The sequence below is a fragment of the Euwallacea fornicatus genome, chromosome 4 (genome assembly GCF_040115645.1).
Source record: "Euwallacea fornicatus isolate EFF26 chromosome 4, ASM4011564v1, whole genome shotgun sequence".
In the NCBI taxonomy this organism is placed as follows: Eukaryota; Metazoa; Arthropoda; class Insecta; order Coleoptera; family Curculionidae; genus Euwallacea; species Euwallacea fornicatus.
Genome location: NC_089544.1, coordinates 1,773,197 through 1,797,556, shown reverse-complemented (window position 1 = coordinate 1,797,556; position 24,360 = coordinate 1,773,197). Strand labels below are relative to the sequence as shown.

Below are 24,360 nucleotides of genomic sequence, written 5' to 3'. Positions count from 1 at the left end.
TGTCAATTGATCCGTCAAAATGGGTGGCCGCTACGATGGCCCATGATCAAACGTAAACAATTTAAATAATAATTTTTTTTATATATTCAAGATTAGCAGGAAAATAAAATATATAGAAGAAAAAGTTATGGAAAATCAAGAACTTATTACTCAGATTGAGAACGATGGTAAATATCCTAAAATTCCTTTAGTTCCCACTTCTCATTGATTTAAACATTTTTCACAATAGCTAATATCACTAAATAATCCCCTCAATTAAACATTCGGTATTTTTGTCTTCTAGAATTCTTCCAGACCTACCTTTCAAACAATTCCAAAACCCTGCTCACCCAATCCTTAGCATTCACTGAGCAAATTAAGAAGTTAGGAGAGGGAATCGAAGTGTTGAACAAGGAACTCCAAAAGCAGGTTCTGGAAAACCACCATGATTTACTGCAACAGGCCAGCCATGCTAACAAGTTGGAAGACGTTTTAAATACTATGAACAGCCACATTCAAAATTTGTTTGCAAATGCTGAAAGACTAAAAGTGCAAGTGAGTTCATTACATTGATAGAACTCAGGCTTGGGCTCAGTGCCCTGAATGTTGGTGATATATTTGTAACGTTGCTTAATGGGCCGATTTACATCCATAAAGTTGGATTTGGCACATTGTTACTTGCGAGTTTGAATATCCATTTATAAACCACTGCAATGTTGGTTTTATAAGTACATATTATATTCAAACTTGCCCAAAACACCCAAGAAACATCAATTTTTATATTGTTAGATAACAGTGCCATATGAGCAACTAGAAACACACACAAAAGTGCTGCGTCGTCTTCATAGAGCAAGCCATATTCTTAGGCAAGTTAGTCGAGTGCAGCAGCTCAGCAAAAGGCTGTCGAACACCAACGACCCCATCCAAAAAGCGGCCTTGTTGCAGGAGTTAGGTACTATAGGAATAGACGTGTTTTGTAGCATACTCACTTCCTTCGATTTAAGAGCAGCTTGCTGCGGATTCTGAATTAATTGACATCGACGCGGTTACGACGGAATTAAGGAATATCAGGATTCAGCAACAGAAAGTGGTTAAACTTGCCACTGGGTCTTTAAATCAAGGGATTGTTAATGAGAATGTGATTCAGACTTCCATGGCACTACAAGTAAATGATCCATATATATTTCTCCTGATGCAGTGTTGTGCATAAGAGGTGTTTTCAGATATTCCTCAACTTAGGTTTAATAAAACCAACTATAGAAAATTTAGTGAAACAGAACTTGGATGAGTGTCGAGAGGCTTTAAAACTGGCATTTGAGACCAGTAATGTTGTGCCTAATAAGTCAAAAGGAGGTCCAGGTCGAGTTCAGCTTTCCTCATCTCAGGGTTTTAGAGCAAAAATTTGGACTGAACTTGAAAGGAGCTTTTCTGAGGATATTTATGCAATTTGCAAACAAGTACAACTTTCCTGTGAACTCTGAAAGATTTGAAGCTATGTAATAGCACTTTCTAGATAAAATTCCTGCAAACTATTTTAAATGACCTTCATATCCAAAACATTGATAAAAATTTGGCGGCCCAATTCTGGTCTCAGCTTGGGACCTTGATTCAAGATGTCATAAATCAGTCTACCTTGGCTGTGGTGCAGACCTTGGAGGAAGACTACCCAAAACTGTTGAAAAACTATTATGAAATAGTGAAAAAACTTAATTTTGACCATTTTCAATTTGAGTGAGCTTTTTTCTTTTTTACTCAAGGATGTTCCTTAAATTTAATTTATAGCCGTGGCGTTTTGAAGAAATTGGAAAATTCTTATTTGTCCAGTTCCCTTACTAAAATACTAGACCCTGTTCAGTGTATGTTCCGACTAGAGAATAATGTTCCAAGTCATGATGAAATTGACTCGTTAATACGGGTGCTTACAAGGTGAGAATGCCTATAAATACCACATTAATGAATAGTATTAGGTGGGTATTTGTCCGTAGCGAATTAAGTATGGCCTTGGTGGAAGAGAACTTGAATGAACAAGTGGCAAAAAACGTGGGAAAATGCGTCAAAATGTTCGCCGTGAAAACTGAACAGCAAATTAGCACTGGTCCCGAGGCTGCACAAGTTTTAGGTAATATCAAAGAAGACATTTGTACGTGCAAACCCCGCTTCTTGATTTCTACGTCTACTAGAATAATTCGCTATTTTTTTACGAGACAACTAGTTTAGCACTACCTACTTCATATTGCTGTTTTTTCAGCCGGAGCACCAAATGCTGGACAACAAAAAAACGTGCAATATGCAAACGCCCTTTATTACTTGCAAACTCAAATTCGAAGAATGCTGAACAATATGAAGGAAAGTTTATCGGAATCCATTATCAATATAGTTGATGAGAGTTTAAACAGCCTCAATAATCTGACTGGGGCCATTATCCACCCACTTATAGGTAAGATGGCCTCCAATTGAATATCAATTTCTTCTAATATTCTGAATTTAATTTATAGTGTCAATAAATTCGGTGATAGAAACAATTATAATTACAATGCACGTGGAGCCGGACTGGACAAAACTGCCAGTTTCTGTAAATAAGAATGTCTCTTGCAGCCCTTACATGAAAGAGTTGGTCCAGTTCATCAATAGGGTTTACAACACGTATTTAAGCGGGTTTCAGAACAAAGAAGTTCTCTCGGAAAAGTAAGAATGATATTGAAAAAAAAAACAAGGCGTGATCAAAGAATTAAAGGACAATTCTTTTTTTATAGGTGCAACGAAATAGCCTTAAGATGCATCGAACTTCTGGTCCGCCACTCTTCAATTTTAAGGCCAATTTCACAGGGCGGCCGTCTACGTTTGCAAGTCGATTATCAGCAAATGGAAGACAATTTAAAAATCATTTCCCCGCAATTAGCTACCCTGGGTCGACCTTATAGGTTGCTAAAATCCATGGCTTCGTTAATAGTCCAGACGCCTGAGGAAATAGTCACAGGACAGGCATTGGGGAGCTCGGTTCCTCACAGTACAATTTTACTGATGCTGTTCTCGTTTGCTGGCCACGATTTGGCGAGTCCCCATCAAAATACAGGCAGGTTACATTCATTTTTGGCAAAGTCAATAATTTTTAAGAATTATAAAGACGAATTTAAATAAAAAATATATTTCAAGGTGAGTGTCCTATTCGACAGGATCGAAATCTTCAAGACCAAATTAAATAATTCAACAAACCATCCCTCTTTGTTTTTTTTAGGCTGGTCGTTACCAAAACTGTCTGTTTGGCTTGATGAACATCCAAATGAAGCAGAGAGAATCGACTTGGTAGCGGGTGCAATACAAAAGTACGAGAGCATAGTGAGACTTATGAATTCCACCAACTACGACCCAGTTTACCCTCTTATTTCGAAACTGCTAGAAGTAGCCGTCAAGGAATTATCACAATAATAGTTTAAATTATGAAAGAAATATGGCTTGTTCTTGGAGGAGCTTCCCATCGCTAGTACTTGCTGTACACCGGTGAAAGGTAACAGTTCAAAAATTAAAGGTTTTGCAAGACATCAAAGCTGGATTTTTAATCTTTTAAAGACATGAGCTACAGTGATTCGACATGTAGATCATTTAGCCATGTCTCTGGACATTTTGACTAACTTTATTTCATTTATTAAATTGAAGGAATGCCACTTGCAATAAGCCGGTATATATTTTCCACTCGCTAACAACATTACCAATATAGCAATATTTCAATAGAATATATTGTAAATCAACAATAACTTAGCGTAATACTATTTGGGTTTCATATGTTATAATTCAATCTTTGGGATTTTTAAAGCTTAAGCATACTTATTGCACGAATATGTCCTTTTGTAGTTCCCTTTAATATTAATTATGCTACTGCTGGCTTTCGAGGAGATTCTCTAAGGTGCTTTGCACTTCCGCTTCTAGTTCGTCACTACACAAGACCTCGTAAGAGGTTGTACCATCAACGCACAATTTAGTAAAAATGCGCTTTGATGATTCCCAGCAGAGTATATTTTGTTTTATGGCGTCAACAAGTACTTTAGCGTTGGGGAATATTGTCGCAAGTATCCTGAAAAAAATTTCACGGTTGCCCACGCTGAGTTACTTATAAATATCGCCTTTTTTACCTAAATATGCTTATGCAACACTGCGTCAAAAACTCCAACTGATGATCTGGAATGGAGGCCTTGTGTCTGTCCATCATATTGGCAGGCTCTCTGCCCATTTTCTTTTCCAAGTCTCCCTGTGCGAAAAACTCCGCGTAAATCAACTGTGCGACTTTTTTTGTTTCCGTCCAGTCTTTGGTTTGGTCCGACAAATCGGCACAGGTCATTAATAAACTCGCCAGGTAATATCTATGTTCTGAGTTCGTTTTATTGAAGCCTTCCTAAGAACCAATTATCATCAGAATCAACGTAACTTTGGATAAGTATCTTCCTACACAGGGTGTTTCTTAATGCGACACAAAGAGTTATTCTTTTGGTCGAAAACCGAATTATTACGCACTTTGTGACTCGTCTACGATAATCTCTTCAAATAGTGTAAAATAAGGGAGATTGTTGTAACATTATTGATCCGCTTTTAATAATCTTAATTTGCGCACGTTTAAGAAATACCTTGTAAGCTTACTTGCGCCATAGTTAGCTGCTTAGTATGTATTTTATAATGCGCAGCCAGATCTGTAGCCAAAATCATGTCTTTGATCAGATCCAAACACTTGATGTAATCGTCCTTAGATAGACACTCCAGAAAGTTACATCCCTGAAGACCAATTGAACAATATCGATTAATAAACGATTAGGCAATACATCAGCTAGTTTAGTTGTTTCAATTCAGTAGGCTATAAATTCATGTCTTACTTCAGTATTGAGAGTGCAGATAGTCTGTGACAAGTGGTGCCGCTCCATCACGGATCCTTCACTTGAATACAAACTAGCTAAGACACTGTTGGACTGTTGCTGAAAAGAGTTTGTGGTGCCTCGATGGTCGATATCATGACACAAACATGACGTGAAATAAGCTAAAGCTTCTAATTGCCTAAAAATATGGAATTCAATGTCAAGTCCGTATCTAGAATAGTCAATGGATTAAATGCTTACGTAAAATATCCCCTCTCTACAAGCTGGAAATTCTTCAAAGCTAAATAAGCAAAATGAGCCACGGAAAAACCATGTGACCAATTATGATAAGGAACGTCTCGATATCCTTTCTTCACATACAATATAAAGCGTGCCAAGGAGTCAATTTTGATATGAAATGTATCAATAAATCCTAGGTCTTTCATCATTTTCATTGCGAAACATGGGGTTTCTCTCAACAATATTTTGCGAGGAGTAAAGCTGAACAAGGAATAAACGGGAACTTCATGTTCAGTTGGGCACATGGTGAGGTCTAAGACATCTTGGGTGCTCACCTGAAAAAAAAAACGTATACAATTATTGAAGATAAATTCCGACAAATCTCTAGTGGTTCAAAGAAAATGTGTGCGATTGAAAGTTACGTGGTACCCCTCAATTTCAGCCGAGTTATAAATCGCTCTTTTGTCAGTTCCACCTTTCGTGGGGGTGTGGGTGTGTGCTGTCGACCTCTTTGAGAACCACTGCTTTAGGACATTTACTTACCTGCATATGGTACATCATAAGCTCATTAGACAATCTACTTCTGGCTTGGGCGTCTTGAATTTTCTTATAAACCAGACTATGCATTATGGATATGCCGCAGTAGATGCTAAAAGCGTTGGCCACTTGCTCATCGAAATAGTCAAAATGCCCTCCGATTTTGTTGCAGAGTTGGGCCACGCCGACAATTTTGTCTTCATCTCTGATGGGAAAACACAGGATGTTTCTGGTTTTGAAACCGGTAGCCTCGTCCATGCCTTTGTAAAAAAGAGGGTGCTTGTAGGCGTCTTTAATATTGAGTATTTCTCCGCTTGCTGCGACATGACCTAGATGAAACAAAGTCTCTTTTCGTAACTAGAATTGATACATTATTATGGTCTTTAAGGCATACTGAGTAAAACCACAAATGAAATTGGTGATCATTTACCCTGGACTAATAACTTAGTGTTCAATAATGGTTATTTACCTACCAAGGGAGAAATGGAACACTTTAACGCGCGCTTGTTGCAAAACGATTTTATGAAAAAAAGTTTAAACGGCAATGAATGTAAATTGAAAAGTATAATAAGGAACTTTGCCTGCAATTCCTTGATCTGCAGCAATTCTGACTTCAGTACTCCGTTCCTCTGGGCTGACTCCATCAAACACTTTGGCCACCAGATGCATATGGTCTGGGTCCAATAAAAATAAGGAACACCTTTCTGCGTTGGTCAACCTTCGCGCTTCAGACATGATTTCCTTCAGTAGATCACTCAGATCCCCTAGAAATCAATTGTAAAATTTAAAATCTCACTTTCTCAAGCATATTAGGAATTTTACCAAGACGTGAAAAAAGCTTTCTCGCAACGAGAAGCAAGTTTTGACATTCTGCTTTAAGGCGCCTTTCATTTTCACATTCTCTAGTACTGAGAAACAAAGGCATGCAGTATCTAAAGGTCTCACTGATTAATTTTGATATGTATGCACTGTCCTTTGTTGGGTTTACCACACAGATTAAGTACACTGGATAAGATGATGCTTCCTCGACTATAAAGAAATTTCCATGATATTTGTTCTGCTCAGATTAATATTACAACAGACCTTTTTGTTGGCCAGCTAAAACTGGCACAATAACTACTTCCCCAGTACCATCAGGAACAATTTCTCTAATAAGAAATTGGATTTTTGGGTCCAAAGCACTAGAGGCCGTCAAAGTACTAGTCTGAAATTGTAGAATTTTGTTGAAAATGTCTTCACAAAGTACTGCCCTTAAGTCTTCATTAAGAATTTGTTCTTGGATCACCTGCACTGTAGCTTCTTCAGAAATGCTATGCAAATTTATTATGAATACGAATTTTGCACCACATTCTATTTTCAGCTGGAATGAGAAGATTCAAGTTATTTGATGAAAGGTTAGTTCTCCAGTATTCCTAGAAATTAGAGTTCAATATGCAAATTAAACACAAGATAAAAACTTTTAAAGCTACCCAACATTGGGATGTTTAAAACAGTGCTTAGCGTTCAATAAACAGTATGTACAAGGAGTTATCAAAATGTTGCAAAATTATTAATAATTTAATAAATAGAGGTTATTTTACCATGTGGAAATTCATATTCACTCAAACTCAATACTCACATATTTATTAAGTTTTGCTTCCAGTTTTTTAGTGGATTTATCAATTAAATCCTCCACTAACTTCAATAATTTTCCAGGATTAGAAACCTCAATTTTTGATACAGACAGCTCCTCTGGAGGTAAACCATGCTTGTCCCCTTCAATTTTCCTGCAGTAAGGTGGAGTAACAAACAATTCTGGATCTGGTTCTGAACACTCTAGTTGAGCCATGATCGGCAATATGAAGGAATTAGAGATATATTTTTTTTAATCACAGGGAATTTTAATAATCCGATTTAAGTAACTTGTAGATTAGATAAACCAAATTGATAGTTTAATATGAAAAGTGTCATGGTGATGTCACATAATCATTTACTGAATGGCTCAGTTTGCTTTATATGACGAGGTTTATTATTGCATTAAATTAATTAAAGCCATAAACGTGATAAACTGCCCTTTCAACCAAATTAGCTGTACTCCAATCAAATATTTGAGTTCCTGAGTAAACATTTTTGGCTCGGCCTTATCGGTATGTACCTGACACCCGAAGAGGAACATCACAGTCGTTAACTGTACAAATATCACTTAATGTGGAGGTAATCTCTATATTGTTCCACTTGAAATACATTTTATTTTATTTGCTTTGCGTTTATGTACTAATATTTTACAAAAATTGATTTTAGCTATATAAACAATAACAATAACTTCTAATATAGATTTAATGCATGACTTCAACAGTCAAAAGTCACAATTCAGGTGACATCTGATGTCGAACACGGGGTGGATATCGCGTTCGGTTTTGCGTTCGCAAAGCGAACCAGAACCGGGAGCAGGTGATCATTGAAGGTTTGGAGCAGAAACGAACGCTACCAAACTGTTCGTTAAATGCTCCGAATAACATTAGGTTTTTGCCTGGGTAGAGTTGTTTTTACAGCAGAGTCTTCTATCCACTTGTTGTTGAAGCTATAATGAACACAAAGCAGGGAGCATTACGGCTGTGATCTATGGCTAGGTGTAAGCAGACTGGTTTGAAAGGAATAAAATGAATTTACCATGACTAAATCAAAAATATTTTATTTTTATTGCAATTCTCTGTACTTGGCTTCAGATTGCCATGAAACATCCGACACATCAAACATTTCTTTTGGGACTGGAGACTGTGAGTACAAAGCGGTCAAGGCAGAGGCAAACCCTACAGACACGCACACACTTTCCGGACAGTTACGGAGTAAGGCAGCTATAAATCCACTTGCAAAGCAATCTCCTGCTCCACTAACATTAACAAAGTCCTTCCTCTCTTCAACTGGATAGTAACGCACAGATATTTTATTGTTTGACCACTTGAGTGGAGAGTCTTCGGCCCGACCTCTTCTTGCCAGAATGATGCCACTAGGACCCAGTGTCACCAGAACATTTTCAACGAAATGGGCCAATTTCAGAGCGGCATCGGCTACGGTTTCAATATCGTTTGAAGACAACTCAGAAACAGAGATATTCAGCTCCGTCAATATCTCTTGTAATTCTCCTAAGTTTGGCGTTATCAATTTAATAACCTTCCAGTTCTTGGTAGTAAACGGCTTTCTTGCGGTACTTATGTCGGTGGGTTCGAAGAGCACTTAAACAAAAAATATATTGAAGATAAAATTGAGCTCGTCCTTTTGTTCTTTATTATTCCTAGGAACATAGGAAAAAACATTCAGGTTTAATTCGAGCTTTTGCAATGAATGTCTGAAGTACGCATTTAAAACAGTTTCGGATTTAAATCAAAACTGCCTCAATTACCTTTGCTAACCGTTCTGTCAAGGCCCGGACAGATCGGTAACCCTAACCTTAATTTTTTGACAATTTGCTGACAAATCTGACAGGTTTATTTATTCTTATTGTTTTTATTTTTATTTTCTCATTCTGAAAATAAAAAAATTACAATATTTGAATACAAATAACAAAAATAACTATAATTAGTATTAGTTTACGCAGTTAATAAAAATTACCTGTATCACCTATAAATTAATTGAACAGTGAGTGAACTCCATTCAATTCTCGATAGATCCACTACCACCTATATGTATTTGCAGCCTTTTCAGCAAGTTCCCCAAAATGGGCATGAAAACCAAAACTGGAGTTGCTGCAATTGTAGTTACAGCCTCAGCCTTTTTATTCATTCTTTTAGCCTTTGTAACTCCTTACTGGCTTGTGAATGATGGAAAAATTGAAAATCCCAACTTTGAAAAAATAGGTGGGTAGATAAACATTTTATAATTTAGAAGTTGCTCATATGGGGTCTTAAATTAATTATACAGTCTTTACGCACATTGAGTTTAACAAGCCTTAACAACTAAACATTGACTCATACTCAAAATAAACTTCTAGCCGGCTTCAGATATCATCAAGACTTATATAACCGATCTTATACCTTCTTTCAGGTCTCTGGGAAGTGTGCCTCCGCAATTTTGAGGACTTCCGCCACCACTATGATTACAAATTCACAGGCTGTTGGTGGGTGTTTGAAGAAGAATACTACATCATAGATGACTTTCTTTTACCAGAATTTTTCATTGTCACTCAGTTTTTCTTCACCTTGTGCATGACTTTAGTTTTAGTAGCAGCCTTTTTAACGTGGATGTATTGCTTCTGCAGCAGAGACCATGACAAATACATCCTCTTATTGTTAAGCAATGGCTCTAACCTAATTTTGGCAGGTATTTGCGGCCTAATATCTGTCCTTATCTTTGGTTTTAATGGAGATAATAGGGACTGGATGCCTTATTGGCAGCACAACGACCTGAGCTGGTCCTATGGATTTGCATGTGTTGGATCTTTGCTTTTATTTCCTGCAGGAGCATTGTTCCTTGTGGAGGCTCGTAGGGCCAAGTACAGGAGGTTGCGAGGTTCAGCTCCTCAGTCTCATTATAGCATAGATGTGAACAAGCCAAGCAGCACTACACACACTGATATTTAATTTGTGTGATTTTGAAGGATGGTGATTCATTCATAAACTCGTCCACGTCATCCGATATTTATAGTTTTAGTAAAAAGATATTATTTTTGTTGTCTCATCAGATTGTATAATACGTTTGGAAAGTCAACTAGCTCTTTGTGTGTTTGTTTATTTGTGTACAGCACCTTAATTGAGGTATCTAGGATTCAGCCCGTTAAACTAAATCGCACATTAAATATCTCGAAATATTTCGGAAAATGTTTTAAAAGGAAGGAGGTACTTTTTTGCCAGTTTTTGAACTTTAATCGCCGATATCGCAGGGCCAATTGTCTTAAAAAATAGTTCAAATTAAACGTTTTCGTGCCCTCTATGATCTTATATAAACTGCATCGATTTGGAATGACCAGTAGCCGAAATATATATGTATATATATATAGTGTCCTTTCAACGTAATAGAATGTTCCATACCTAATGTTAACAAATTAATTTTAATCGCTATAAATACAGAAGTTGTAAAGGTAAACCATCTATTATTGGAAACCTTGCTATAGAACTTCTGAAAACTACTGATGGTATAGTAATTAGCGCCTCTCTTGTATGTATCAAGCTTGTAGGTACATTTATATTAGTTTTTCCAGCATGTTAGGTAGGAATATGTAAAAACTTAATTATACTAGATCTGCTTAACCATTGCCTATTGTAACCTGAGGGATGGCAGACAATCATTGTGTTGCCTGAGATCTGTCGCGCTACAATGCCTTAACTTAGTCGCTTTCCGTCCAAATACATGTGTATTAAAAATAAGTAGTTTTCAATACCGTTTAAGGCGTTTTTGTACTAACTTTGCAGCATATTATACTCATGCAATATACAACATACTAAAACAATGCAGATATTTGTAATACATTTTTGCGTTTTTTAATGGTGTGAATTGTTTTACCCAGTTTCAAGAGTTCAAGTACTCTACGCCTATTGTTTGGGAACCTTGAAATGAATGCCCAGTTTGAAAAAAAAATTAGGAGGAATAATTGGTTTAACAACAAAACAGATACACTGCGCAAAAAGTCGTCACTCTTAGAAATCACAGGAAATATCCCTGATTTGGTCATCTCTCGTGGTTAGTGTGTTTTCGTCAATAAGTGGTAACATCACTGCTGGAATGATTTTCGTTTTCAGTATAGATAAAGGGTGCAATACAGGGCTGGTCTTGAGAAGTTCAATTTCCGCCCTCCTGCTCCTAAGAAAAATTGCCAACAAAGTGCGCCATCCTGGATCGTTACCCAACCTTCCCCTTCGTAAAGCCAGCACTAATACGATGATATTTTTGTGAGCAGTGTAATAATTCGTATTATTTTTTATTTTCTAATTTTTAATTATTTTATTATCTTAATCTACGTGGAAAGTAAAAAGGTGGCCATCACTTTTGCCACCGTTACCTTCCTCCTTTGAAAAGTTTTTAATACGGAATTGTTCCATCGAGCTTTTGCGTTGAAAACAATTCATTAAATTCGCAGGCACGTAGCACTCCTGCCTTGATTTGCTTGTAGAAACATCCTTGAAGCTCTCAACTGGGATCATAACTATTGTGCCATATAATATGCATACCGCATGCATCATATATGCTATGTACGAAGAAAATAATTGACTTTTTATGTGCGTTTCGCAATAATAAACTACTAAACGCCGATAAAAAGCTGCCTGCGCATCTAGCAATGGTCAAAGGTGTGAGAAATAATCAATATTTCTTTAACAAAAAGGAATATTGATCATGAAATAGGTCAATGAGATTACAGGTTGCATGTCGTAGCGTCCGCGTTGGATTGGTCATTGTAAACCAACGTGAAATAAAGTGTGTAGTATGGAATAGCTATCAGAGACGAACTAGGCATGGGCCCGATACATGCATGCGGTGAAATGATTAATTTTTTAAACTCATCACTACTCTCGCAAATTTTGTCATGACAAAGAATCCACAGCATCGTTCGTCTCAAAACCAATTTGATCATCGTCAACACAAATCAAAGCGTGGGGGCCAGTAAATCGTCTTAAGCATCCTGTACTCATCAAATGCGCCACGCTCTTTCAGTTTTGCGACAAACCAAGCAACCGAACCTCATTTTACTTCCTATCCATTGTCCCAAGCTCCCACCCACCGCTACGCCACTTGACGCCTGTGAAATGCACCCAGTACGGTCCTGTCCACGGTAGACTGGGTCGTTGGTTGGGTCATTAATGGGTCTGCCTGGGGTTGTCGTAATCTACTCTGCGAGTCCGCGAGGAAGCAAAAGTTAAGTTTTCTTTTCGTTCAGTGTTTAAAGGCGTCGCCACGTGATGTCCAACGTTTTTCCTTATTTTCCACGGGTTCCATTACAAGGAGTGTTACTGTAATTCGTTTATAATTATTCTATAAGTAAACAGTTGGTCTTCCATTCGCTTCCAATTATTATCAGGCTCGGTGACTGGTTGTAGGCCGTTGTGTGCTGTTTCGAGAAGTTTTCGGATTTTTGCTGCTAAATGGTGGACCGCCGATACGAGGACCAGAGGGTAAAGGCTTAGATCGTATATTAAGCGCAATATTAGCGGACAATGGAGAAACAAATAAACGTTTTATTTAGAACCACACTACGATGTTAATTTATCTTTATTGTCATTTTGTATGCTTCGTTCGTTTTTTCTTTGTTTCCTGTCTTGCCCGTTTATGAGCACCGCGAATTGTTGCCAATTGATCAATGCATGTTCTACCAAAACATTTGCTGATGTTGGGCCTTCAGCAGAATTGTTCCACCTCTCTAAGAAGGGACTGTTTTTTCGTGATAAAACTTCAATCAAGAGAAAAATTAGTTGAAGATGAAATAAAAAATAAATGACAAAAAAATATGTATTAATTAAAAAAGTATTTAGTTTAATTAAATTTCAAGTGTTGATTCTCTGTTAACTAAGAATTATCTGTATGTTGTAAAAGCGACCTTTCAGCTAATTGAAAAAAGAAACAAGGAAAAGGAAGGAAAAAAAGAAACAGAAAAAAAGGAAAGGCAGATAATAGAAAAAGGAAACAGGAAAAAAAAATAAAAATAAAAAAATATTTAAAAAAAGATATAAACATTGAAAAAGAAAAAAAGAAGGAACGTTATGATTTATTGTTTACGCCATTTGCGGTTTTGACATTGTTGCAATTTGCGATGGGCGTCAAGAAAGGAAAAAATCAACGAAAATTGTTGATATTGTTCTGAAACGGGACGCATCCACACTAACAAACTAATAAAAAAGATGTTTTGTAAAGCGAAAAATCGGGGAACCGCCTTTTAGAAGCACACCCTCTTTCATTAACAACTCACTGTTAATAACATGTGAAGGAAGTTTTACGGCCCTACTTAACTTCGAAAGAACCCCATAAAGACATCGAACACCTAAAGGAATGCGAAACGCGATTTAAGGCCCCGCGTCCACAGGTTTTAATGAAGAATTAGCGTGTTGGAGCTTTAAAACGGGAGGGTTGTTCGTTTGGGAGATTCGTATCTGAACCCGCAATTATTCGCAATAAATTTTTATCGACGTAATTGATAAATTGATACCTCTGTAACGAGAGCTGCAGTAGATAGATGCTCTAATCGAGAGATCTACGACCCGTCGAGTTATTTCAATATTACTTGCATTGCTCATAATCGAACTGCTGGCAGTGCGATTATGAGCTCAGAACCAAAACCTGCTCTCATGCGACAAATATTTACTTGTTTCAGATGAAGAAACGCACGTTGGCCGGCAATGTAGCTATAGGGTTCGTGCTGATGACGTTTGTCCTTATAGCGGTCGCCTTCTCTACCCCCAGCTGGCTGGTGTCCGATTACCGTATCACTGGAGCCAGACTGAACAGATTCGGTCTGTGGACGCATTGCTTCAGATCTCTCCCCGATCCCGTGGATGTCAACCAAAGGAGATTTTTCGTCGGTTGCCGATGGATCTACGACCCGTTCACCACTGGATACGATCAAATCCGAGGATTCTTGGTCCCGCCCTTCTTGGTGGCCACCCAGTTTTTCTTCACAATTTGCTTCATTGGAGCGCTGCTCAGCGCCGTTTTAACACTTTTGTATTTCTTGTGTTGCGGGCCGGACATGAAGCAGTATGTTACACTGATCAAATTGAACGCCTGGATTCTGTTGGTGGGTGGCCTGGCGGGCGGGATAGCAGTTATAGTATTCGCCTGTTGCGCTAACAGGAGCCATTGGATGCCGGGACATGACAACAACTTCTTCGGCTGGTCTTTTGCATTGGGGTGCATAGGGACGGTCGCCGCCCTAGTGGCGTCGACGCTCTTCTTCGTGGAAGGGTACGTTCAAGACAGCAAGCGTAAGCAGCTGAAGGACTCTCAAATGAGGTTTGAAATGGAGCATGACAAAATCTAGTGCCGGACCGAAGTTTCGCATGGTGATTTGAAAGCAATAGAATTTGGTTTTTGATCTAAGCGGATACCCAGGGTGAAACTGTCTTATTTGTTAGTGAAAACAATCTCCTGGCTATGCACGGTGATCGTTTCTGTGATCACAATTGATACGAGGTCGGTTGGATTGGGCCAAAGATGCGCAATTCGGAGTTGGAAAATTTTGAAAAATTCCGATTTGTATTCCAAAAAAACTTAAATTTTTTAAAGAAAAAATCAATGTAGCTGACCTCGCATCTACTTGGGTTACTGAGATCTCCGCGGCTCAGACACGGACACCTTGCATGAGCACGTTTTTACCTTTTTATAATATTTTTGATATTTATATAGTTTTAAAGGCGTAATTATTATAAGAAATTTTTCATAAAATTAATAAAAAGCCCAGTATTACTAGAAATATTCGGGTATTAATCCCTTACTGTGTAAATATAGGTAGGTCTACGCATCCGCTTCGTAATATAAGCAGTAAGAAATCTATAGTTTTCATATTTTCATTATTAAGATAGTTCGGAACACAAAAATCATTGTTTACGAAAGGTCTTTGGTCAATTAGTCCGGTATAATTGCCGTGGTCAGTGCATAAGACGACCAAAGGCAGAGCCCGGAGATATGAATCAAACTGCATTTTCCTACAATACTATTACTGTCGTGCACATAATAGTGATAATTTGAATATACATTTATTATTTGGAAATGCTAATCTCATGTTCAGCTATCAAAGAGACGCTACAATGTAAACAAGTGTAATACAAATGCGTTAAACGACGTATTACGCCATTTAACAAAACATGTATTTAATCCCCTCGCGTTGTTCCTTGAGCTTTAATACTCCTTGTGCGTTAAACGATTAATTTTATGCATCACTTGCAGTCTGAAACCTAAAATAATTTTCTCTTAATTGAATTAGGGTGCGGTTCTGCATAATTCGATGTATCATAACTATCAAGGCCAGTTCATCTCACAATAACTTCTTCAAATACCCTGTATTTCATAAATATGATGAAATGAGTTCGTTTGGGAAGGAAATAGCGGACTTTAAATTGAAATAACGTACAAGGTGTCCTATTTAATATATCGGGATTGTTAGTACTTTTTTTAATTATTGTATAACATTGGGTGCTATAGGGCAAAACAATAAAGTGACTCAGGTAAACTTGCTTTATATATGCCCAGAACTCCGGAAATTGACGATTTACTCACCTCCGTCGCTCTTTTAGCGACCACAGTGTAGAGCTCCTTGAAAGTTGGATGATCTGGTTGTCTTTACTATTGGGATGAAGTTGCAAATATCTTTTCTTCATCTCATTTCGATATTAATGAGATAATTGCGTGGCGGCATTAGTGAAAGTATAACATAACTTATCAAACGAAGGAAACCCACCATTAATGAGTATAATTATGACTAATTATTGAAATTGAAATGTAAGTAAATATAAAAAATGACGCTCGCGTGATATTTTATTGTTTTCATGGCTTACCTTGTAAATGCTTGTTGTTTCTTGAGAAGATACAGCTGGCGCCATCTATCAACTGGCTTGGAACACAGGTTTTAAATAAATTTGTATACAGATTTTACATAAATTTATTCTACTCAAAACCGCTCTGGAGAGCAATTTTAAGCCGGAAAGTCAAAAATTGTAGGATTTAATCCACCAACACACTACAACAGTTTATACTAATATTCTTGAAACACCTTGTAGTACTTTTAAACAAGTAAATGTCATACTTCAAACTTCAATTGTTTTGAACCCTTCAACCTGCATCTAGTGTAAACAAATTAAATAACAAATTATCATTTAATGTTGGTAATTATTAAACTCATAAAGAAGTATATTGCGATTGTCGAAGAGAAATAAATAATAATTGGCTTGAGAGTGAAGAAACCTTAAAAAGAATGAGCAGTTCCGAGTTTGAAAAGAATAACTATCCAAAGGCCTCAAGTAGGTATGAAAATTCGAGGGACTTCTAGTAATTAACTGATATTTGGGTTTAATAGAGTACTTGTTCAATGGAGCACTTCTCACGTACATCGCTGGGCTGTTGCTGATGATAGCATTCTGCAGGTAACAATTTGCTGCTTACCTTAAGCCTCCGTTGCACTGACAGTTTATCAATAATTATTTTAGTCAATGGTTGGTTAGTTTATTTAGCTAACTTTTTATTTGCAGTCCGTATTGGGTAAAGTCGTACGATGATACTTTCTCAAAGTTCAAGAACATGGGCCTTTGGGAATATTGTTTCCACAACTTTCGCTATCCATACAACCAATTTGATCATCCCTTTGAAGGGTGTCACCATGTGTTCAGTCAGGAATATTATGTGATTAGGGAATGGTTATTACCACCATGGCTTATGGCAGTACAGGCGTTTGTTACAATGTCATTTTTATTGAGTTTTGGCTCACAAATCTTAATGGCCATGCAGCTTTGTAGGTGGCCATTGGAATTCATATTGAGATATGAGTGGATTCTTTCTGCAATTGATTTTGTGTGTGTTCTAACGACAAGTAAGTATCATGACATTATTTAGAAACATGCAATTAAAATAATTATCAAGGAACAAAATATATCGAATACTTTTCTTACAAGCATCAAATAGTTTTGAAAAGATCATAAATAAAGCAAAATTTTTCCTTAATTCACTATGATCTGAAATACTTTTAATTCACCGTGAATACAATTGAATTTTTGAATTTTTCAGCTGTATTTATGTTTTTTGCAATCACCATCTTTGGAGGATCACATGTGAGAAGGGACTGGCTAATGTATCCAAACTTTAATTATCTATGTTGGTCATACGCATTAGCTTGTTTATCATTTTTCTTCCATGGCTTTGGAGCTATTTGCCTTTATAAAGAATGTAGGCTTAGTTATAATCGCAGACGCGAGTCTAAGAACCTTGTAATGCAAATGCAACCAAATCCACAACACAATTTAGGTTGGAACATTCATAGTTATTAAGTCGGATAATTTCATCTTAATTTGCAGCAGTATACGTTCTTTAGAAAATATATCTGAATGTTTAAGGTGTGGGCATAATATTAGCTGTTTTTATGACTGATGGTCAAGTCAATATTATTATTTTGCTTTTAGTTGTGTCTGTACTTACGCCTTCGAATAGTATTCTTCAAGTACGTATCCTTAAATCGCTACCTAATAATTAATATTTAATTGCATCTGGCAAAACCAACCTTAAAGTATTTTTTGATGTATTTTAAAAACTCTAAGCTATTCATGGGGATATATGTAACGGTGGCCTTAATCGCCTTATTCTTGATATTGCCACTTTACTCATGGTATGGCGCATTTCTTTAGTATTTTTATTATTGAATCTCATTTAAAACTTTCTACTAAGTAAAGAAGAGTCAAATTATTATTAATATGCTGCCAACTTTACTTGCACACTAATTTCTATAGATACGGCGAAAATGAGCTCGAGTACTGCTACTATTCTTGATTTTAATGCGAACTAGTTTTACGTTAAAGTTAACAGTATATTAATAATTTGACCCTAAAGTAGGTGTTTGAATGACATCAAAATGAATCAAAATTCCCTCCATACGTGTAGTCTAATCTTAAGATTTGTAGAGATTATTCTTTGTTATGTTTAGAACAACTACTATTTTTGCTATGTATAATTAGGCATATATTTGATATGGTTTGTTAACTGTAAAATCTCATTAGCTATAGAAGTACTTAAGCCCATTTGGTCCGCCGCCCGTTAAATTTACGTTAAGAGGAACCTGAAAATCTCCAGGTAAAATACTCACCAAAGCTTTTGTAGCTCTATTTGCACAACTTAAATATAAGGTAAAAAAGACTTTAAGTGTCCTATCTAAAATATATTACTGCCATATACTTTCTCATTTGGGCGACAATATTGTCTGATTGGACATTCGAGGTAAGTTTTAAGTGGGTGGCGTACGAATGTCTGAGTGTTTTTTTTATGAGTTTTTGTATTTAAAATGCACTAATAAACTTAACGTCAGTTTGAAATTTATCGCTGAAGTGTCGCATTCCTTTGTTATTACCTTGGGCTTCCTAATTTCGGAACACTCTGTATAGAAGTTACTCTTCGGTTTAATGCACAATTTCTATATAGAAACGAACTTCTGAATGTTTTACACAGATATTAAGGAACAATTTGTATAATGTTAGTATTACGATTACTAACCTGGGATTTTATATTTCTGGGCTAGGCTTAAGGTTCGTTCCATCGCTGCTACAGAAATATTTCCATCCATTATTATCAGCGGTGCCAATTTAAGCACTTCCTCGAAAGTCTGAATCTGAAAATTAGCACAACAAGAAATTTACATACTTATATTAATGTAATTCTTATTTTTTAACTCGAATAATCTGTTCCAATTTTTCAGATTGATTATTTGAGACTCGACAACTTTCTGGTCTTAGTGAGAAAAATTATGACATTTTTAATCTTTTTCAGGAAAATACAAAACATTTACACAATAGTATATGTATGATTTTATGTTTCTTAGCATTGCGGGAACAACTCAAGTGTTCCTAAAGGGGTCTACAATGATTTCAATGTATGCAAAAGCTTCTTACCATTTCAGCAGATATCCTGTCGTGTATACGCATATCTCCCATAAGAAATGAACAATCCCCTTTGTTATCCAGGGTAACAATGCACTGAGCAGTGTTATCTCCTGGCAACGTTGCGAGACAATGTTGGGACTGCTTTGGAATTTGTTTTTTCAAAATGCGCCCTGAAACCACAGGGTAATTTACATTATGTTATGACAGTCTCAAAATAATTACAGAGCGAGACAATCTATCGACGAAGGGTCGCAACGTCCACGATGTAAACGCGGTCAATACGTTAATAACTTAAGCCTGATTGTAGGTGTGATTGTGGCGCCCTCAGGAAGAACTATTAAACTTTGAATCATATTTATCGTTGCCTAGGTTTGTCGCGAATACTTTTAAGAATTATTGAGTGATGTGGGTATGACAATTTAAACTTTCTCTTAAATGCCATGTAAGCCCCAACGATATACACGTACTAATTTCCCAAAAGCATCGTTGTCGGGGCGTTTCTTGGCCGTTATTAGTCCAGGTTACTTGACAAGCTCAGCAATACGTTTTGGTGGAATATCACAGAATCTTAGGAGGAATTAGAAGCATTTTCAGCTCTTTGAAATGTGTTACAATATTATCGAACTGCTAACTTGAAATAGGATGAGTAATGAAAACAGTAACTTTGTAAAACACTAGCGCATATCGTCCTCTTCCATAATTTGGATGCTTAACAATAGTTTAATTTATAATCAGTTTGGCACACTTGCAATAAACAACCGCATTAGCCGACCCGTTGACAAATAGTAAACCTGTCAACGATGTAAACGCAGTCAGTAGCATTATAACTTAGGTATGTTGGTGGCGCTCTCGGGAAGAGCAATTAAAATTTGAGTCATATTTATGGACGCTTGGGTTCGTCTTGTATGTTTTTTACTCAAAAGTAAAAAAAGTTTTGTGTATCTTTCTAATTAAATTCATGTTTGTTGTGCTGGAAATCTATGATGGAGCTGATTAACAGTGAACATACATCCTGTAAAGATCGGCGTCTTTTTTTACGAAGCGTACCTGGGTTAAGTGAAAGTCCTGATTTTTGCGGAAACGTAAATTCTTATAAACAACTACATTAATCTCACCCTGGTAATCGTCTCCTACTGCCGATATAAAATGCGAAGGGCACCCTAATTTGGCTAGGGCCTCACATATATTGCGACCAACCCCTCCGGAGCTGTAATCAAAGTGGCCCACGTGAATCCGGCCATCTAACTGAAAAAGAAAAAGGGACATAAATAAGGAGGTTTATAAGATTACGAGAATCGCAGGGATGAATTCGGAATTTAGATCGCCCGGTGGATACATTCTCTCTGAAATATTCTGGAAATGGGAAGTGTACTCAGGCGGGAGAAATTTCACATAAATGGACCTTAATAACGAGTGGTTTGGTCAATGCGGTGGTCCATATAATTTATGTGTGACTGTAGATATTAATCCGGTGTGGTTTAATTGTGGCACATCTTATCTAAATGGAAGCGCCATAATTAAAAAAAGTTCTATTTTTAGCATAATGAAACCATTATTAATGGAAACTTTTTATGTCGCTTTTGACGCCAGTCGTATTTATCGAGTAATTTGTGCTGACAGGTAGCGACACTTTGTGACACTAATTCGATTTCACGAGTAGTTTGAGCTGACAGCTGATGACACTGTGCGTTACTTAATACGATTTATGGAGTAATATAAGCTGACGTCTTATGACACACGGGAACGCGCGCTTTTCATTTATGCAGGGTTCCTAAATTTTATAATAATGAATGATGAGTGACTGGTGAAAGATACGACATAGGTCCTATTTGTTTCGGCAGGTATAACATCTGAAAAGAATTTAAATCGAAACGAGATGTACCGAGACGCGACAGGCTTATTGAGCTGATCCAGTTAAATACGCTGGAGGATCCATTCTATGCGACCCTAGACGCCCCCTTTTTTGTCATTTATCCTTGATCGAGATTCCACCCTGGCAGAATGAAGGCAATCACAAATTCGGATAACGTCTCACATATAAACTTCACGTTGACAAGATATTTCGTAAGCAATAGCAGGAACCGACATAAAAATTTCTAAAGCCCCATAATGATGGTGGGAACGAGCCCAAACCTAATAACACCATTCTGATTGGTTCTTATTTCCACTAGGGGTTTTCATAAAATTGTCGATCGAATCATTTAACGAGCCATAAAAATGCCACTAGAGGCTTCAAGAACTTTTCTATTTAATGAGCGATAATGAGACATTAATTTGATGATTAAAATCTGGAAATAAATTCAGGCTTCTCTGGAAATGGGAACTTATTTCTGAGGGTGTGTTCGGGCACCCAAATAAGAGTAAAGTTTGCAGGACTACGTGATCACTTTGGTCTGGCGGAGATTCCAATTAATCGGACTGTCGCTGTTAAATTTGGGCTTCTCGGGATTTCGAGGCTGATTCAAATCCGCAAAAATTGGAAAAAGGGAAAGATTAATACCTATCTCAAAAAGTCTAAGAAAACGGAAGTTTAAGCAAAAGAGATCGATTTTCGGGCGGATTCGAGGAAGACTACACAAGAATACAAGAAGCAGTCGTATATTACTTTGATCGGTTTGAGCGGTTTCGTGGGAATATAAAACATTCTCGGTTGGGAAAAAATGAGTAAATAAGCTCCTTGGAAATAAACGCGATTAAATATCTGTCCCATTGAATGATGGAGCAGTTGGGGAGACAAAATGTAACTGAATCAGAGACGTACCATGTTTCGTTTGGTACGTTTTCGCAGGGAATGAATTTTACAGGTTTTGGTAAAAAAATAACCTGAACTTACGGCGAATTCGGCTATCGATAAGGGTAAACAAGATGGCCGCCGAAAACTGTTTGCGTCAGTCTGACAAGTGACGTCTGATATGTTGAAATAGTAAAACAAGGGCAGTGAAAAAATTAATCCAAAAAAAAGAAAAAGAAAAAAAAATAAGAGAAAATAATCTCAATATTAAGTCTAAATTCATGGGAAAATTGAAATGTGAAAAAGTCACAATCGTAAATTAAGAAAACCAATCGAAGTCGGCTGGAGTAACCAAAACAAAAAAACGCCAGTCTCCTCTCAAAACATCATTTAACACAGCTGAAGACCTCTCCTACTCAAATGGATGTTAAGATCTGTCTGCTTCAGTCACTGGAAATAATTTTCACATTTTGAACATACTTTGAGTGCGACCGGAGGAAAAAGGCTCCGTGGTAGGGACGACCGGCGTCCCACCCTGTGTCGAGGCGCCGCGACGTCGACGCCGCCAGTCCGACGATGCACGTCGAAAATAATACGTCGACGTGTTGTTTTTGGGCGAAGAACGTCGAAATTTAACGCCCCCGTCATGCGATAAGCATGCGATGAGCATGCGATACCGGTACGATATAGATCGGGAAATGCGGAAATGTGACGAATTTCTGGCTAGTACCTATAAGGGTGCTGGTGGTTGGTGAACTCTCTCAGTTCCGTGCTCTTGTGCTTGTACAAAGTTTTTAAGTAGGTATCAGTGGACAAGTTGGAAATTGCTCATTTTGGGAGTTGAGCGACCGACAAAAGGTAGGAAGAGTGCCCTTTAATAGTCTCTTTGAATCAAAGCGTTGTCATCTTTGTCTTAATAATATTCTTCGGAGTAATAAGGGAACTATCCATGACTCTTCCATTATTTTACTCGTTATACGGAAACCTTATTTCGGCCATAAAATCATCTCTCGGTATTCTACAGTGGGGATTGTCAAGAAGGTCGATTTGGCGACCGTTACATGCTGGGAATATTAATACCTGACTTTTTTACTTTACATTGACTAATACTGGGTGTTCATTTGTGGAGCCGAACCACGAGGAACTCGGTATCTGCCTACGAGGTCGAGTAACCGATCTCATATCGTCTATGGTTATCGAGGTAGTCACGCGTTCGCTCCAGATGGGAACACCCTGTACATTTAGCTCACTTCTTGTACTTATTAATTATTAAAACATCGGAAAATAGTTAGACCGAAAACAATAAAGAATTTTGAGAACAAAGATGCATAATAAAGGCGCGGAGGAAATTGGAAGTTGTAAAGAAAAGAAAAATTTACAGGAAAGAGAAGGTTCTGAATTCTTAATTGCGGCCTTAATTTAATTTTGTATTATTGTTTCGCCACCACAGCAATTTCGTGTTCACTTCAAAAGTCTTTAGGGTAGCTCAAAGTCAAAAAATATGCAAATTGGATAAATGAACGCCTCCATCCAGAACAAATTGTGATGATCCCAGTGATGAAGGATAAAAAATAAATGCGCAATTTGGAGTTCAAAAATGTGCCGGTTTAATGTTTGAAAATTTTTGATGACCTTTGGAGATAGCGGAAAAAATTCGAGATGAACATTTTTCTCTCTCACCTTACTTAGCGAGGTAATTGAAAACTATTGACTTCATTGGTGCAACTTTTCCCCCCCTACAACGTAACGATGCCACATTTCAGGCCTGACGTTTCGTTTTGCGGTAACCACCATCACCTTTGTTCTTCGTTAAGGGCGCCATTTCGGATTTTCCCAATTTCGAATTTGGTTTTTCTTTCCGATTACAGCGATGCATCGCACTTTTCAGCAGTTTCATGGTTCGCGGTTCGCAGTTCGTTCGTCATCAAAAATCCTCATAAATATTAATCGAACGGGGAAAGATCTGGTGAACGTGCAGGCCAATTCGTTCGAGAGCGTTTCTCTCTTAGATTACACTCCGAAACCCCCGTAAATATGTCCCTCTGCAAACTGGGCCTAATAAAATTCCTACGTTCACATTTTCAGAGTATTTAAATGTCCTTAAATTGCAGGCTGCAGCGGTCTGGCATTTCAACTTTCTTTAAGTTTAATTATTTTAAATACTGTCGTGCATGGTATCATCCTTGACAACTGAACCGGGGTTTTCTATTCGCACGATACTTTCACACGAAACCTATTAAAGGTAATGTTGCTTGATGTACTTTACAGATAAAGCGTGAGATTGCACATCCTCTAAGCAGACTTTAAGGCCATTTACAACATTCAGCAAACTTAAATGTTGGCGGATTTGCCTGGAATATCCCTAGAAATGCTTTCTGAAGCAAAAAGGGATAGCAATTACTTTGCTTTATGTACCAGCAGCCCCTGCCAGGCATATAGTCAAGTAATAAAATCTATGCCATTAAACGCTCATAAAGGTGATAAAAACTTATAATAATTTGCC

The 24,360-nt window shown here is 37.3% G+C and overlaps 7 protein-coding genes across 8 annotated transcripts in view; 5 read left to right on the top strand and 2 right to left on the bottom strand.

The window, feature by feature from the left end:
• The first annotated feature begins 1 nt into the window (after position 1).
• fws (four way stop) lies at positions 2-3,523 on the top strand. The gene is made up of 12 exons (XM_066303069.1): positions 2-167; positions 284-534; positions 769-931; positions 984-1,144; positions 1,203-1,436; positions 1,493-1,710; positions 1,762-1,905; positions 1,965-2,098; positions 2,228-2,416; positions 2,475-2,664; positions 2,733-3,052; positions 3,215-3,523. The coding sequence occupies exons 1-12, from the start codon at positions 128-130 to the stop codon at positions 3,403-3,405; spliced, it is 2,235 nt and encodes a 744-aa protein (XP_066159166.1). The 5' UTR covers positions 2-127; the 3' UTR covers positions 3,406-3,523.
• A 172-nt stretch (positions 3,524-3,695) lies between these two features.
• Positions 3,696-7,942, bottom strand: LOC136350903 (cGMP-dependent 3',5'-cyclic phosphodiesterase-like). Its single transcript, XM_066303068.1, has 10 exons — positions 7,213-7,942; positions 6,678-6,954; positions 6,417-6,623; positions 6,176-6,358; positions 5,601-5,923; positions 5,079-5,392; positions 4,839-5,016; positions 4,609-4,740; positions 4,107-4,366; positions 3,696-4,048 (listed from the first exon to the last, which is right to left on the bottom strand). Exons 1-10 carry the CDS (start codon positions 7,420-7,422, stop codon positions 3,850-3,852), a joined length of 2,283 nt encoding a protein of 760 aa, XP_066159165.1. The 5' UTR covers positions 7,423-7,942; the 3' UTR covers positions 3,696-3,849.
• A 307-nt stretch (positions 7,943-8,249) lies between these two features.
• Positions 8,250-24,360, bottom strand: part of LOC136350905 (uncharacterized) — a 105,691-nt gene continuing 89,580 nt past the window's right edge. The window contains exons 8-11 of the mRNA XM_066303070.1: positions 20,242-20,371; positions 19,136-19,296; positions 18,741-18,855; positions 8,250-8,806 (exon numbers count right to left, since the gene is read on the bottom strand). Of these exons, the coding sequence (XP_066159167.1) occupies positions 8,271-8,806; positions 18,741-18,855; positions 19,136-19,296; positions 20,242-20,371 (942 nt within the window). The 3' untranslated portion in view covers positions 8,250-8,270. The remainder of the gene's footprint in view (positions 8,807-18,740; positions 18,856-19,135; positions 19,297-20,241; positions 20,372-24,360) is intronic.
• kune (kune-kune) lies at positions 9,045-11,051 on the top strand. Its single transcript, XM_066303113.1, has 3 exons — positions 9,045-9,209; positions 9,267-9,427; positions 9,615-11,051. Exons 2-3 carry the CDS (start codon positions 9,289-9,291, stop codon positions 10,148-10,150), a joined length of 675 nt encoding a protein of 224 aa, XP_066159210.1. The 5' UTR covers positions 9,045-9,209; positions 9,267-9,288; the 3' UTR covers positions 10,151-11,051.
• sinu (sinuous) lies at positions 12,264-15,042 on the top strand. Its single transcript, XM_066303109.1, has 2 exons — positions 12,264-12,673; positions 13,867-15,042. The coding sequence occupies exons 1-2, from the start codon at positions 12,644-12,646 to the stop codon at positions 14,530-14,532; spliced, it is 696 nt and encodes a 231-aa protein (XP_066159206.1). The 5' UTR covers positions 12,264-12,643; the 3' UTR covers positions 14,533-15,042.
• Positions 16,335-18,566, top strand: pck (Claudin superfamily protein pickel). The gene is made up of 4 exons (XM_066303107.1): positions 16,335-16,507; positions 16,564-16,630; positions 16,736-17,073; positions 17,268-18,566. Exons 1-4 carry the CDS (start codon positions 16,462-16,464, stop codon positions 17,525-17,527), a joined length of 711 nt encoding a protein of 236 aa, XP_066159204.1. The 5' UTR covers positions 16,335-16,461; the 3' UTR covers positions 17,528-18,566.
• LOC136350918 (CD63 antigen-like) overlaps positions 22,215-24,360 on the top strand; it is an 82,064-nt gene continuing 79,918 nt past the window's right edge. For both annotated transcript variants that reach the window (XM_066303100.1, XM_066303099.1), the window contains exon 1: positions 22,215-22,715. The gene's annotated coding sequence lies outside the window, so the exon portion shown is untranslated. The remainder of the gene's footprint in view (positions 22,716-24,360) is intronic.